This window comes from Physcomitrium patens, chromosome 1 (genome assembly GCF_059467195.1).
Source record: "Physcomitrium patens ecotype Gransden chromosome 1, ASM5946719v1, whole genome shotgun sequence".
Lineage (NCBI taxonomy): Eukaryota > Viridiplantae > Streptophyta > Bryopsida > Funariales > Funariaceae > Physcomitrium > Physcomitrium patens.
In genome coordinates, this window is record NC_143410.1 from 18,263,186 (window position 1) to 18,278,312 (window position 15,127).

Below are 15,127 nucleotides of genomic sequence, written 5' to 3' on the forward strand. Positions count from 1 at the left end.
CTAGAAACTTGTCTTCAGAAGGTTCTAAGGATTATGTCCCTAATACTTAGTTTACAAGAAGATAATTTAAATGATAAGGGATAAGTTATTTTCATATTTTTATAAATAAAAATATTATATGTTGTCTTATAATCAATACATGTGATATTTCTTTTTTTGGATTAAGTTTTGGATCTAAAGTAAAGTTATAAAATATCCCAAACAATGATTATTTTAGTTATAAATAAAATATAAAATCTAATAATTAATTTACTAGGATCACTTATGTTGAAACACCAACAAAGATATTTAGAAAAAGAACAAATTAGAATGTGTAGATATAATATGATTATTATGTATGAATGTAAGTGGTAAATATCATCACAATACTACTGAAAATAATAAAAATTTACAACACTTTGATTATATTTGTAACCAATATTGATAAATATACAAATACATTATTACTATATAGGCGTATAAAAATTTCAAAAGTTATGAATGTAATATCAACGTAGCAAATCAAGTAAATCCTAATACAATACAATTTACAAATTGGTACATAAAAAGAAAAGATTTCACATGATGGATATGTTTTAACAGTGTTCATTATTATCTTATGAAATAAAACATTCATCAGCCAAGGAAAGTATTTGCTACTTGTGCCCATTTTGTAGCTTTTTCAAGAAAAAACTGCAATCTTTTTAATATGAAAAATGCATTATTTAATGCAAACTTCTCACCCCAAATGTCCATGTTTTGTAATGAAATGACAATATTCCACATCATTTGTAGTCATTCTTTGTTTAAACCAGTTCAACATCAAGTGTACAGCTTGATTAGGGAGTCAAAATCAACCCTACACACAAAATAAAAATGAACCAAGTTAATCGAAAATGCTTGTCAACACCCAAAAGTAAAACATCGCCTCACTAAAGTTTCCCAAATATAACAACTTATAAGAAAAAATAGGCAATTCTTCAAATATAAAAACACAAACACGTATATTTCCAACAATAGGAAAGTAAACCCAAAATCTTGATAGAACCATTCAATGCACTAGAAAAATGTGAGAGAGTGGCAACACAAGGCCAAACCAAGGAAGCATGTACCAGAGAACATTAAAACCTTTGTAATAACTATCCTGGAGGACAACAACAACTGAACCTGATGGGACCCAAATGTAGTGAATTCTCTTGCACCGACAACCCAAAATCAAAGCCCAACACCCGCCTACTCACATCCTGCGCCGTCACAAAAAAGAACAAGATCGAGGACAAAAAATAACAAGATCGAGGGGTATTTCGAGGATGGTTCAAGCTGAAAGGAAAGTCAGAGCTTCACACAGTCCGACCTTAAAAGCCATTGCTTCCGTTGCTACGAGGGCCAAGGGAATGATCGAATTCGACCCTACATCGCTCCAGCACCTCCTTTGCCCATCTTCTGCAATCTCACCTTCCTCCAGAAAACTACCACACACACAACCAAGGTAAGTAAGTTCCTGCAACGCTGATGTTGCTATTGTTGCTTGCAGCTTTGCCACTCTGCCATGAATTGAGGGGAGAGAGTCTAGTGTAGTTGGGGTTTGACCGTTCGCAGCTACAACATTCTGGTGGCGGTGGTCGTGCTGTTGTGCGGTTTTGTGAAGCAGTTGGTGACGTTGGAGTGTGGTTAATATCGGGCAATAGTTTGGGTAGTAGTTTTTGCGAGAAGGAGGGGTTGATTGGGTGTGGGTGATGGGGCGGGGCTGATTGCGGAGGTTCGTTTGCAGTGAGTGTATTCCAGGTTGCGTTGCGGGTGCAGTTAGGTTATTGAAGATGAGCCGATTTGATGGCCGATATGGCGATCCTTCGTCGTTTCGCGACAGGAAGAGGTACGTGTGGGGGCGGGGCTGGTGAAGTGGTGGTTGTGTTGGGCATTGTGGTGTGAGAATTGGGGGTTGCAGCCATCGCGGTCCCGCGCGTGGCTGCGAATGGGATGGTTTGCGCCGGCGCTGGCCGGTGCCCAACTTGCGCGTCTCTCGATGGTCGGGGCAATTGTTGTATTTGCGAGAGAGGAGCAGAGACAGACAGGGCGCGCGAACACACACACACACAGCGAGAGAGAGAGAGAGAGAGAGAGAGAGAGAGAGAGAGAGAGAGAGAGCGAGCGAGCGAGAGTTGGTGCAGGTTTGCTATTTGTTTGTGGGAGCCAGCTGAGGTTGTGGATTGTGGTGCAGTGACTTTGGAGGAGGTGGAGGAGGATACGGTGGGGGAGGAGGTTATGGCGGTGGTGGCAAAGGGGGCGGTGGATACGGTGGACGAGGAGGAGGCGGGCGAGGAGGTTATGGTGGGAGCAGCAAGCGTGATTTGGACGACATAGCGTTGCCAGCGCAGGAGTTCGAAAACCTAATTCCATTCGAGAAGAATTTCTACGTGGAGCATCCGGCCGTGTCTGCTTTGACCGAGGAGGAGGTTGCAGCTTACAGGCGAAAGCGAGAAATAACTGTGGAAGGTCGGACCGTTCCTAAGCCCGTCCGCACGTTCGAGGAGGCGTCATTTCCAGGTGCGTGGCATTTGCATGGCTGACGAATCGTGGCCGGGTTTGGTCTAGCCGTCCCGTGTTGCAACACAAAGACGTTGTGGTGGCGTGCACGGAGCACAGTTGCGAGAGTGCAGGTGTCCGGGACAGTTTAGGGTTGTGGGAGTGGTGAGCGCGGGTGGCTGTGTAGTTGCAGTGGTGTGTGCAGTGTAGAGTAGCGGGATGGTTCATCTTCCGGCGTAGGCGACGTCGTGCACGATGCGCGGAATGTGTGGGCTGGCCAGTGAGGGCACATTTGGCAGATGTGGTGTGCGAAGAAACCTGTCGTGGAGTAGGCGGGACGAAAACATCACGGGGCTTGGTTTGTGGTGGACACTGTGTGATTGATCGGGATCGGTCCTGTTGGTGGTGGCATTGGGTTTGTGGCGCTGATCACGCTGCGGCGGTTGTGTGTTTGGGAAATGGAGCAGATTATGTGCTGCATGAGGTGCTGAAGGCAGGGTTCACGGAGCCAACAGCTATTCAAGCGCAAGGCTGGCCCATGGCTTTGAAGGGGCGCGACTTGATCGGGCTGGCAGAAACCGGGTCCGGAAAAACACTGGCATATCTGCTGCCGGCTATTGTGCATGTGAATGCTCAACCGTATCTGGGTGAGGGTTTCGCGCACACGTGTGGAGGAGGGTTGATGTATGGGAAGGCAGGGTTGAAACGAGTGCGTGGATGAAGTTGAGGTTAATGGTGTGATGAGCCAGTTTCGCGCATTTGACTGGGTGGTGGTGGTGGATTGGGTTGCAGCTCCTGGAGATGGGCCGATCGTGCTGGTGTTGGCCCCTACTCGTGAGTTGGCGGTGCAGATTCAGCAAGAGTCGACGAAATTTGGGGCGTCTTCGAAGATCAAGAACACGTGCATATACGGAGGTGCCCCGAAAGGGCCACAGATCCGCGACCTGCAGAAAGGTTGGGATGAGCTGTGTGCAAGTGGGGTATGCAGTTCTGGGGCGGATGGGTGATTTGCGGCAGTTTAGGGCGTGGGCGTGAGTAACATGAAGTGCGTGTGTGGTGCAGGGGTTGAGGTTGTGATTGCAACACCGGGTCGTTTGATTGACATGCTGGAAGGTCGACACACGAATTTGCGGAGAGTGACGTACTTGGTGTTGGACGAGGCCGATCGAATGCTGGACATGGGGTTTGAACCGCAGATTCGGAAGATTGTATCGCAGGTGAGTATGGGTGCGTGCGAGGGTGGGTTGGCAGCGGTTGAAAAGTGCAGCGAGTGAGTTAGGTTGTGGGGCGCGCTGGGTAGTTGTTGTCATGGCACGTGTGCGAGGGCGGGCGGTGGGGTGTGGCGATGTTGGTTTGAGTGCACGGGGAAGGGTGGGACGTTGTGACTTGGCAAGGCGGATGCGGTGAACCGATAGATATTGGCAGGTGATGAGGGCGTCCTGTGAACGGGAAGCGCAAGTAGAAACAGGGTAGGAGTGAAGCGGATGCAAAGTTGAGCACGTGGAGGGGTGTGGGAGCGGAGTGGGAATGCGGATGGAGAGAGTGTGGGTGGGAATGAGGAGCATGTAGGTGGGCGAATGTTGGTAGAAGCGGTGCATATTGTGCTGAATGGGGTGGGGTGGGTTGGGTTGTGTGGGCGGTTACGCGAACAGATTCGACCAGATCGTCAGACGCTGTATTGGAGTGCGACATGGCCGAAGGAAGTAGAGTTCCTTGCGAGGCAGTTTTTGAACGATCCGTACAAGGTACGAGGGTTTGTTGCATGAACGAGGAAGGAGCGGGCGAAGGTTTATTTTGAGGGGAGGCATGGTGTTTGGAATGTGGTGTGGAGGTGTGGTCCATGATGTGTGGACGGGGGTGTGATGGTGTGCTTGGTTGTGGGTGACATTACATGTGGTTGAGCGGGATGAGGTGATTTGCATTGCAGGTGACGATTGGTTCGTCGGATCTGAAAGCCAACCATGCGATAGACCAAGTTGTGGAGGTGGTGTCGGAACACGAAAAGTATCCCAAGTACGTTGACGCTGTGAAGCGCGGGTTGTGGTGGGGACGGGAGAGGAATTACAGTGGATATATGAGTTGTGGGTTGTTGGCGGGGGGGGGGGGGGTTGGAGGTAGTTTGGTTGAGGTGTTTGGAGCAGAGGGCGTGGGGTAGGCGGTTTTGCTGAGGTGTTGTTGTTGTGTGTGTTTCAGGTTGATCAAGCTGTTGGAAGAGATAATGGATGGAAGCAGGTTGCTGGTATTCATGGAGACGAAACGCGGGTGCGATCAGGTGACGCGGCAGCTGAGAATGGACGGTTGGCCTGCGCTGTCGATCCATGGCGACAAGTCCCAGGCAGAGAGGGACTGGGTTTTGTCGGAGTTCAAAGCTGGGAAGAGTCCTATCATGACGGCCACTGATGTCGCTGCGCGTGGTTTGGGTATGTGCGGGAGAGGATTTGATATGAAGCGTTGCGTGCGATTGGTTGGGAGGGAAGGGTGCGTTGGGTTTGTGTCGTGAATGGAGATGGAAGGCGTGTGTGTTGGTTTTGGCAGTGGCTTGGTTGTGTCGTAATCGAGTGACTGTGTTGGAGGTGGCGTCAGGCCAGAGATCGGGTGGTGGATGTTCGTGGCGTGGGTGTCACATGTGTCGAGGTCGAGGTCGTGGTTGTGCAAATTGGAAGTGGAAGGGACTTGCTGTGATGTGCTGGGGGTGGTGGTCGGTCGTGTCGTTCGTGGATGACGTTGCAGTGCAGTGAGCGATGGCGCGGATGGTATTTGGGTTTGTTGCGCAAAGCACGTGTGTGGTGTGAGGGCTTGGGAGATGGTGGTGGCAGTTCAGTGGAGAATGTGTTGGGACGGTGTGGATGTTGTGGCACGGAGACTGGGAGTCGGGTGGGGCAAGTTGGTACATCCGGTGGGAACGATGCGTAAGGAGCGTGTGTGGGAGGGAGTCGGTCCCGATGGGTGTGACTGGGGTCGGAGGTGTGTGTGATGCATGGGGAAGTCGCGTGCGTCGTGTGAATCGGTCATGTAGGGCTCATGTGGTGGTGGGGGGGAGTCGAAGTCGTAGAAGAATGGTGGGGCGGCTCCGGCGGGGCGTTGGAGGCGCCCGGGGAAAGAGCAGCGAGTAGGGGTGTGAGGGAAGCGGGAGCGTGTTGAGTTGTGGGGTGTGGGAGGAGTTGGTGGAAGGAATGGAGGTAAGCGGGGTGCGTGTGGTTGGGGCGTCGAGCAGGGGCACGGTGTTGGAGGTGGTGGGTTGATGTGGTTTGAAGTGTGATGTGTGGTATGGCGGGGATTTGGTGTGCGTGGGCGTACGATGTGGAATGGTGGGTTGAGTGGTAGGATCTAACATGGTGAGGTAGGATGAGTGAGCAGTGGAAAATGGGAGTGGGAGAATGGGGTGCGGTGTCTTTGTTGTTCTGCAGGGTGCGTGAGAATGCGGGCGGGCTGTAGGCCAGCTGGCATCCTGATGGCATGATAGTGGCGTGGCGGCGGTTCTTGATGCTCTTATTAATTTTTTTCTGTGGGAAGGAAGAAAGGGGCAGTGCATGGGAGTGCGAAAGAGAGACACTGCCGCCGCCACGGCGACGCTCCACACCTGCTTTTTTGGATCGCTGGCTTACTGTGTGCAGCCCGGTCGCCACACTCATTCATCCGGTGCAGACACCGCGTTGTGTGGTCTAGAGCGTTGCAAGGTGGGCATCCACAGCGCGCCCCGCGATTGGGCGGATGTGATGGATGGGACTGACGAAGACGAAGGAGGATCGGAAGTGGGTGACGGTAGATAATGTGGCGGTGTTGGTTGGGAGTAGTTGAGGCGAAGGATGGGAGTGATGCGGAGTTGGAGAGGGTTGTGACGAACGTAAGAGCGTGGGAGGAGGGGGAGTTGGTAGCGAGCGGGAGTGATGTGATGTGGGGGTTGGTAGTTGAGAGGGGGTTGGAAGATGGATGGGGTCAGGACGGGACGGGAAGGGAGGGAGTTGGGTTAGGCGTAGGTCAGTGGGTTGGATTGTATTCCATGCGTTTGGAGGGTGCGAGTTGTGAGCGACGTAATCTATGTTGAGCGGGGTGGTCGCGGTGATGGTGGGAAGGAGAGCACGGCGTTGTGGGAGAATGTGGGCGGTGGTTGTGCAGTAGATGGCAGAGTGGGGTGCGCAGATAGGGAACGGGGAGGATGGTGAGAGATTGATGGGCGTATGGCGCATGGTTTTGGGTTGGTTCGGTGGTTTTTGTTTTGTAGAGCAGTGTGTTGTGGAGAGATTCTGAACCAGTCTGAGGAAGAGTACATGCGTGACTAGGCGATGAGGTGGGACGGTAAGAGTTGATAACGTCCCTTGGATGATGGGCTGTGAATAGTAGGGATTGTCGAAGGAGAGGAGGGAGTGAGGAGTGGGTTGGAGTAGCAGGAGGCGGTGTAGGGCGTGTGGAGGTGGTGATGGGTGTCGGGTCATAGAAAGAGAAGGTAGTTTTGGAGAAGGTGAAGTGGGCGGACGTTGAGGGGGAGAGGTTGGAACTGACCGGATTGGAGGGGGCGATGTTTCAGATGTGAAGGATATCAAGTGCGTGATCAACTACGACTTTCCGGGTTCGTGTGAAGACTACGTGCACCGGATTGGTCGCACAGGACGTGCTGGTGCGAAGGGAGCTGCGTACACGTTCTTCACTGCAGCGAACGCGAAGCACGCGAAGGAGCTGGTGTCAATACTTGTGGAGGCGGGTCAACCAGTGAGTTCTCAGTTGCAAGCAATGGTGGGCAGCAGTCGGGGCGGAGGCGGTGGAGGTGGGTGGTGGACGGTGCCGTGTGGGTTTGTGGAAAGGAAGTTGAAAGGCGTGAATTGCATTTTGTAGAGAGAGAGAGAGAGAGAGAGAGAGAGAGAGAGAGAGAGAGAGAGAGAGAGAGGGGGGGGGGATGGAGAGATCGAGGGGGGTAAGGTTGAGGTTTGTGGTTTGCAGGAAGGCAGTATTGGCGGTATGAGACGGAGAGCGTTTGGGGCAGGGGAGAGTTGAGGTTGTGGGAGTGGCATGATGTTGGATGGGGTGTGATGATGGTGAGGGAGCGGGAGATTGTTAGGAACGGAGTGGTGACAGAGAGTCGGGTGGATGTGAATGCAGGATTTCATCGTGGAAGGGGTTTCGGTGGGCGAGGATTTGGCGTTCAGCAGTCAGGTTCCAACACTATACCCCTGGGCGGTCAAAGATGGGGTCGGTAAGGCTGCGAGGCTGCGAGGGTGCGAGTTTGAAGAGGGTGCATAGCGAAGCAGCGGATGGCAGTAGCGAAGCGAAGGAGTAAGGTGTTTGAGTCGTAGCGTGGGTTGGACATGTGATCCATTGAGTGCGGTGTACCGGCGGTTGGACGAGGTGGGCGTGACGGGCAGTGAGCAGGGTCGGCAGGAGCGAGTGGTGGCGGTGTGTGAGGACGAGCAGTTGTGCGGTGGAGCAATCGGTGGTAAAAGTGAGAGCGGGGGTGGGTTGCAGAGAAAGCTGCGGGTGTCGTGGAGTAAGAGCGCGAAGCCAAAGAGTGGAAGTGGTGGGATCGGGTTGGAGGGCGACACAGGATCAGTGTGATTATATGGAGTAGTGAGGGTGGACAGAGAGTTTTGCCGAGTTCCTGGGGCCTCGGGTTAGTCGCGTGGTTTTTATGGTAATGGAGGCCGATGAACACAGGGTTGGCAGGGTTTGGAAAGTTGGTGGTAAGACTGCCATAGGAAGGGAGTGGGAGTGCATAGTACGGTACGATGCCTGTATGAAGGGCGTTGGGCCTTCGCTGGACTGACTGTAGAGTTCCCTTTGGAGGAATTGTATATCAAGGTTGTGATGGAGGATGTGCATATTTTGGGCTGTGGTATGGTTGTGTGAAGGTGGACCCGGATGATGGTGTGATTCTGTGGGCGACTGTGTGTGTATTGAGGGAGTGTGTTCGGGGCGATGGTGGGAGGAGGGGATTGCTGTGTTGGTTGGGGTGGGTTTGTGTGGGTGCGGAATGGGTGCTGTAGGGGTTGGAGGAGTTTTGATTGGGTGTAGGGGTGGTAGATGGGAGTGAGAAGAGACGATGAGGAATGTTTTGGTCGAGGTATCACGTTGGAGGACATGGCTGGTGTTGAATGCATGGAGGTGCAATCAAGTGTTGAGTGGAGGGATTGATCGGATGGGTTTAGAGGGTTGGTGGGGAGTAGAGTGTGCAGCGGAGCGTTGTGATGTTGACGGAGGAGTAGCATTGCGTTGGTATGGTAGTGTTGTATAGGTTGGGTCTGTAGGTGGTGGGAAGGGAGGTGTTATTGTTGAAGGGGACGTAGTGTGGAGAAATGATTGAGTGAATGTTTAGGATTGCGTGGAGTTGGTGGTCATGAGGGTAGAGTAGCGGTGACGAACTTGTGCGGGGTTGGGTCGGTGGCTGGAGTTGTTTTGGTGTGCTTGCGGCAGATTTTTTTGTAGGTTAGATTTGAGAGGTAGATATGATTGCTAGAGGCGAGGATTAATTCAGATGTTGTATGATAGGCGGTTTGAGCGGGTTTGGATATAGCGCCGGATCGGGTGTGCGGTCGATTTAGATTATTGGTGTGTTCTTTGGTTTGTTTGTTTGGGTACTGTGGATTTCTTGCATGGAGGTACGTGGTCTGGAAGTGGGTTGGCGGGAATTTCGCATGAGGGTTCTGTCAGGTGAGTGGTAGCGAGAGAAACGAAATCTATTCACGATTGTTACATGTTACAATGATGTCCAGTTGTTGGGAGTTGCTATGGCATGGACTTGGATGGAGAGGTCGGTTTTTTTGACCAGATTGAGAACCTGGACGTTTTAAAGGCCTTCGAACTGTAGTTGGTCTTCAGATGTCAAGACAAAGTCGTGTTTCATGGGGCCTAGCTTGGAGTAGTCATCAAAGCAGCTAGTGTCATCCTTGGACTGCACAGTATAGAACGTTAATTTAGGATTTCTTTTTATTTTAGGAGCTAGAGATGAAACAATTGGAACCGAGAGACATGTGCTGATTGTTTTCTTGTTATTGAGGATTGATAAATTGGACTTTGAGGAAGTGTAAGATTATTGTTAGATTGAGGAAATTCGATAACCTTGTTTAAATATGAAATGCAGGTGAAACTATCAAATGTAAGAGAAGTGCAGGCACGTACTGAGACTTTGGGTCGAATGGGAGGAGTGTCTTTTTTGGAAACAACAGCATCCCAGTCGACAGTTTGAAACCATGCATGTGTTTTGATTTCCTTCACTCCTCCTTTTAAGCATCCTATTCTGGTTGATCTCATACACGGATTTGAGAGCGTTTGATTAGTAAGTAGTTAGCACCCTATGTACAAGAGCACAACATGACACGAACATTGAAGGATTTGTCAAGCATGCAGAAACGAAATGCCGGAGATTTGAGGTGATAGTACCGCTTTGTCAAGTCTGCTACTAGGAGTCTTCTTAAAAGGTCTTTTGCACTACATAACCAAACATGAAAGGAATATGTGAGTTTGTTACTGCAGACACATATTGCAGTGTGGTGTTAGATCAACATGATGAGTTAGTTAGTGTCAAGTTTGTTGCAAATTGAATGCACATGGATGATTATTCGTGACCATTTTTATTTCTTGTTCGGTAATCAGTGCTTGGTCTTCAATTGTGGTTTTATATTATTTTGTCTATTCTGTTATTTTTTTATTTTATTTTATTTTTCAGAGACTTTGTATGCAAAGGTTCTTATAAATGACAATATGCAATTGTTTGACTTCTTACATGAGCACGCATTGGGTGTCTTTGATGTAATTGTTTTGGGAATATCAGTGATAGTGATATTTTACTGAATGCAACAGTCTACTACGGCTATATTCAGATAACTTTAAGTGATTTCAGGCTTGATTGATTAATTGATATATATATATGCATATACATATATATACACATGCACTGAAAATTCTTTCTTGATAAAAAGTGTTGAGAAAAATCAATCACATTGTATTGGAACTTTTTTTTAAAGGAATGTCTTTAATGATTTGTAGTATGGTACCTCTTTGAAAAGTGTCCTGGAAATTGTATTTTACCACTTAGTATTTTTTGGTATGTGCCGACAGGATCTGTTCAAAAATCATTTATAAGGTTTTGGAAATTTTACCAGTATACACATTCAATATACAGAATAAGTTCATAATTTCACATACAAATAGTGAATCTGTGGTTAATTACAATGAAACTTTGTGATGTTTTGATAAGTTTGAGGAAACTTCAACTACAAAGAGATTTGAGGCCAAGAAATATGTTTTTGGCAAAGTAGTGAAAATCACCTTGAAAGTAAAATGATTTTTTTTTAATATATATATATATATATAACTTTATGTTTGAACATGTTCTTTATGTGTATAAATTTTCAATTTTACAATACCACGAAAAATTGACCTCAACCCTCATTTTATCTACTAGTAGGAGAAGTACATTTTTCATTTTGCTCACTTCAACTCTTAGTAGAAAGCGAGTCCAAATTCATCTCTATCTCCCTACGAATTATGTCAGATATTGTTTTAATCCATATTCAAAAGTGAGGCTGTTACAAAGATATGATTATCTCACCATCATCATAGAAAGGAGGATATCCAGCTAACATCTCGTATATCAAAACTCCAAAAGTCCACCTATTTTACGTCAGAACATATATTAGCTTCTTTGCCAACATGTCTTGTCGAGAAAAATTAGTAAGTTGATTTACATGCTTTTAACTACAAATCAAGGTTTGTTGTCATCTCTGAAATGTGATAACAAGAACGTCTTTTTCTATATGGTTGAATTTTGATTTAGAAAATGAATTCTCAAATTTTAGCAATTTCCCTTCGTCTACAAAATTGACAGAAAGTTTACCAATCAACAGGCTTGCCGTGGCCCTTATTCAGAATAATCTCAGGAGCAAGGTAATCAGGTGTACCTGCATTAAGCCTCTATAAAGACGAGTCATAACCCATACACTAACCAGCAATGTCGTAACGCAAGCAAACAGTTAACAAGATCGTTATGAGACAGTTCAGAGTACTTCTCCAGGTGCAGTCTATTACTTTGTAACACAACAGAACTTACCACACAAAGTGTAGGTTCTTCGGTCGATCTGCTTAGCGAACCCAAAATCAGTGACCTTGAGATTTCCTTTCGCATCAAGCAGCAGGTTCTCAGGCTGGCAGCAGAAAAATACCACCACCTCTTCCAATTTCAAATTCACTCAATAACAAACATGAGGGTCAAATCATCTCTCGAAATGGATAAGTGAAGCTACCTCAACACAGCAATATTTGACGGCACATACATAGTGGCAGTGACTACCTTAAGATCTCGGTATATGATATCCATACTATGCAGATACTCAAATGCGCATAATACTTGTGAGGCATAAAATCTCTGCCAAGATCACGAACTTATCAGCTTGACTACTTTCTAGAAATAAATGTCAAAAACTGCAGCTCCAACTGGAGCTGGAATCCTATGCAGCATCTACTTTCAAGCATTATCTTGTTAGGCTTTCATTCAGTCTATAGAATCGCTCCAAAGGAAACCCCAACAAGTTAAACAGGCACTTCACAATCATTCTCACTTGAATCATGTTTAGCATGCTCGTGGGGTTTTCTTTTGTCTATGTATTTAGCAACTAATATACTTATAGTCACACTATGGTTGTTATCCAATTACATGGGCTAACTGCAAGTAGATCTTTGTAAACCATGACACAAATGTTGCATTTCTTTGAAAACCCTAGAATTAGCTGTTCCATCAGCTATCAAAGCAGCGATAAGAAAGACTCACAGTGGTCGCCTCATCAAAACGCCCAGTGCTGCGTAGGTAGGTGAAAAACTCGCCCCTATTTACATTCCAACCCACGTGAGTTAAGCAAAGTCCAATGAACCAGCGGGCCACGAGTTTGATTACGTCCTCGAAGCAGACATATCAGCTAGTCTACTTCTTGTGACTTGCTTCAAAGGTAAGTGCTACAGGAGAACTGAGCTGCCCTTACCCACAAACATATTCTATAACAAGATGTACACACTGATCATCTTGGCAACATCCAAGCAGATTAACCACAAAAGGGTGTGATATCTTCGCTAAGATTGATTTTTCTTGCTTCACGTGCAGCACCTGCCATAGGACTCTATCATGGTTTTGTGAAAAGCAAGACGTGGATTCATAATGTAGTGACGAGAACATAACCGGCAAAGAACATCTAATATCCTCAAATATGAATAATCGGCTCTGAAAACTTTCATTGCCATACTAGTTCACATTATGATTTATAGTTAAGCTTATTCAAGAATTGGTCACGTCACGGACAACAATCGGGACTAATCAAAGAACCGTATTAAGCGTAGAGAATAGTACGAGTTAAACGGCATCTGAAAGTGGAGAGATGAGGCTACGGTTACGTTACCTGTTTTGATTTAACAATTGAGGCCTTAGATAAAGATTTGGTGGCGCAAACTTGACCAGTCGGAGTGTGATGCGCAACGTGAACTCGACCAAAGCTTCCCGTTCCCAAAATAGGACCCAACTTGAAATCCGAAAATTTACACCCTTCAAGCCACACCTACAATCATCCCTCATTGCCACCACATTGCCAATGTAAGAAACCCCACCATCGGTATGCATCCTTAATCGCACATCTTTGGTCGACTCAAGTATATCGACAATACATATGTACCTTTTCTGAAGGAGGATCACTTCCTCCGCCTCCTCCGTCCGATTCCCCAGACGACCCCTTCGACTTGGAAAAAAGCCTCCCAAACATTGTGTCAATCTATATCAGTCACTACACGCAGAAAATGGACGTGGATCCGGAGCACATACATGCTGAAAGCATAACTTCAAACGTCTTCGATGTCTTTGTATTTTGCATGCCAAACTGATTCATGAGCATAAGCAAATTTAATATCAAGTGACCATGTGCGTGCATTGCGAGAGCGGACAACTTGCTCCTTCTCAAGGAGTCAATGAGAGAGTGAGTATCTCAAAACTGATGCATGTTTTTTTAACAGTTTGCACTCCACCTTCCAAACTACTCGGCAAGACTGCAGTGTGTTCCAGAGACTTCAAGCTTTGTGCTCCGACGAAACAGGCAGCCTGGGCACATTCAATTTATGGTGTTGGGGAAAGACCATGCCTCATGATTTTGTGGCGCAAGCATGGTGGTGGTGGTGGTGCCCTAACCGAGTCCACCATTCCACATCCCTTCATACTCCTCCGCCACATCGTCCACCCACACTCGTAACCGAATTCGACACGAATTCCTCTTGAATGAGTTAGCCAAATCACACCACTAGATATGAGTGTGTGTGTGTATCTATATATATATATATATATATATGTGAATGAATAAATAGAATCATTAAAGGCAGCAGTTTTCCAATCTCCAAGCGTTTCAGACAGTGTCAGTGGTAAGCAGGCCAAAGTCTGCTCTAGAAGCTGCCTATTCTGTTATCATCTTCAATACAAGAAACGAAGTTGGAACTCACATTCCAAGTTGGGTTTACTATTCTTGCAAGATTAAAATATTAGACGAGGTTATATCTCTTTCAAGTCTGAAGAAGCTTTTACAGGGGTTTTTCATTTTTATTTAAATCTTGTGTGTAAGTTGTGAGAAATGTTTTTTTTTTTTTTTTTTTTTTTTAATTTTTTTTTATTGCATTTCAACATTATGATTCCAAAATTAGAACTTCTCTCAGGTTTATTTTTGTGTTTACTCCAAGAACTAGGTTTTAGAAAGAAAAGTATAGCTTGCATATCACATATAAAGATGATGATCATTCATGGAAATAAGAAGTTCATTTAAAGAATACATATTAAAACTTAAAATACATACCTTGTAATTGTTACAAATTACCAAAAAAAATATAACATAGACACTATAGTAATTTATCTATAAAAGCTTCAACTTTAATAAATAATATTTATCTATAATACAATATCTACCTAAATATGACAAAAAAATATTAGATGGATTTTTTGCACCAACATGCTTATTTAGTCCTTTGTCTTTTGAAAAATGATTACAAACTTGGAGAATTCTTTCTTTTATTGAAGGCATAAAACTTCCACTATAAGAAACAACAATTAAGCCTAAGAAGATAAAACTTGATAAGTTCTTGATTATTGTGATCATTGATATTATTATTAACAATCAAAGATTTTTATAAAATATTAGTAGCAATGATGTTATTAATGCTTAGAATTTTGTTGATTACTTTGTCTTTAAGATAGTTCAACAATCTCTAGATGTCTATTAGATTTGATAACTAAATCGGCAATTCTAGACCTCCATCTATTAAACAACATTATAATCAATAAGTTGTTTTATTTTTATTTTTTTATAGAATATATGGCTATGAGAATTTTTTATAGAATATATGGCTATGGACCACCAATACAAAGTAATAATGATTTTATGTAAACTGATTTTTTATAAAAAGTAGCCACCTCCTAAGTAAGTGTGAAGGGCAAAAATTGTGGTGCATTGTTTTGATCCAAAAATATTTGCAAAGTATCAAATTTTTTATCAAAGTTATAAAAAAATTATTTTTCTATGAGAATAAGATTGTATAATGTATTAGCATTCTTTGCATCGCATAGTAGACAAAAATATTTTGAAGCAAAAATTCTTTAAGATAGAATATAGTTAATCATATT

The 15,127-nt window shown here is 45.5% G+C and overlaps 2 protein-coding genes across 4 annotated transcripts; one reads left to right on the top strand and one right to left on the bottom strand.

Annotated features, from left to right (window-relative positions):
* The first annotated feature begins 1,303 nt into the window (after positions 1–1,303).
* LOC112281743 (DEAD-box ATP-dependent RNA helicase 20) lies at positions 1,304–8,312 on the top strand. Of its 2 annotated transcripts, XM_024518600.3 has the most exons (11): positions 1,304–1,468; positions 1,751–1,852; positions 2,198–2,523; positions 2,970–3,149; positions 3,295–3,456; positions 3,565–3,719; positions 4,155–4,247; positions 4,430–4,515; positions 4,696–4,922; positions 7,028–7,264; positions 7,597–8,312. In XM_024518600.3, the coding sequence occupies exons 1-11, from the start codon at positions 1,374–1,376 to the stop codon at positions 7,692–7,694; spliced, it is 1,761 nt and encodes a 586-aa protein (XP_024374368.1). In that variant the 5' UTR covers positions 1,304–1,373; the 3' UTR covers positions 7,695–8,312. The 2 variants fall into 2 exon arrangements, 1 of the variants encoding a protein (XP_024374368.1); XR_016504238.1 differs by lacking the exon at positions 7,597–8,312 and having other exon boundaries at positions 1,316–1,468; positions 4,696–6,179; positions 7,028–7,200.
* Positions 8,313–9,146: 834 nt separating this feature from the next.
* LOC112281752 (uncharacterized) lies at positions 9,147–13,782 on the bottom strand. 2 transcript variants are annotated; one of them, XM_024518613.3, is made up of 12 exons: positions 13,146–13,779; positions 12,876–13,031; positions 12,465–12,586; positions 12,257–12,311; positions 11,780–11,854; positions 11,540–11,633; positions 11,327–11,390; positions 11,042–11,103; positions 10,485–10,551; positions 9,871–9,918; positions 9,610–9,727; positions 9,147–9,382 (listed from the first exon to the last, which is right to left on the bottom strand). In XM_024518613.3, exons 1-12 carry the CDS (start codon positions 13,230–13,232, stop codon positions 9,278–9,280), a joined length of 1,053 nt encoding a protein of 350 aa, XP_024374381.1. In that variant the 5' UTR covers positions 13,233–13,779; the 3' UTR covers positions 9,147–9,277. The 2 variants fall into 2 exon arrangements, with proteins under 2 accessions (XP_024374381.1, XP_024374390.1); XM_024518622.3 differs by lacking the exon at positions 11,780–11,854 and having other exon boundaries at positions 13,146–13,782.
* Between the last annotated feature and the right edge of the window lie 1,345 nt (positions 13,783–15,127).

What these genes read in the sequence shown, in the direction of transcription:
- LOC112281743 (XM_024518600.3), top strand. Translation starts at nt 1,374, where the DNA reads ATGATCGAATTCGACCCTACATCGCTCCAGCACCTCCTTTGCCCATCT. An exon ending in GAATGCTCAACCGTATCTGG is followed by an intron (nt 3,150 to 3,294) that starts GTGAGGGTTTCG and finishes ATTGGGTTGCAG; the next exon opens with CTCCTGGAGATGGGCCGATC. An exon ending in TGTCGCTGCGCGTGGTTTGG is followed by an intron (nt 4,923 to 7,027) that starts GTATGTGCGGGA and finishes GCGATGTTTCAG; the next exon opens with ATGTGAAGGATATCAAGTGC.
- LOC112281752 (XM_024518613.3), bottom strand. Translation starts at nt 13,232, where the DNA reads ATGTTTGGGAGGCTTTTTTCCAAGTCGAAGGGGTCGTCTGGGGAATCG. An exon ending in AAGAACCTACACTTTGTGTG is followed by an intron (nt 11,391 to 11,539) that starts GTAAGTTCTGTT and finishes GGCTTAATGCAG; the next exon opens with GTACACCTGATTACCTTGCT. An exon ending in TCCTCCTTTCTATGATGATG is followed by an intron (nt 10,552 to 11,041) that starts GTGAGATAATCA and finishes ATTTTTGAACAG; the next exon opens with ATCCTGTCGGCACATACCAA.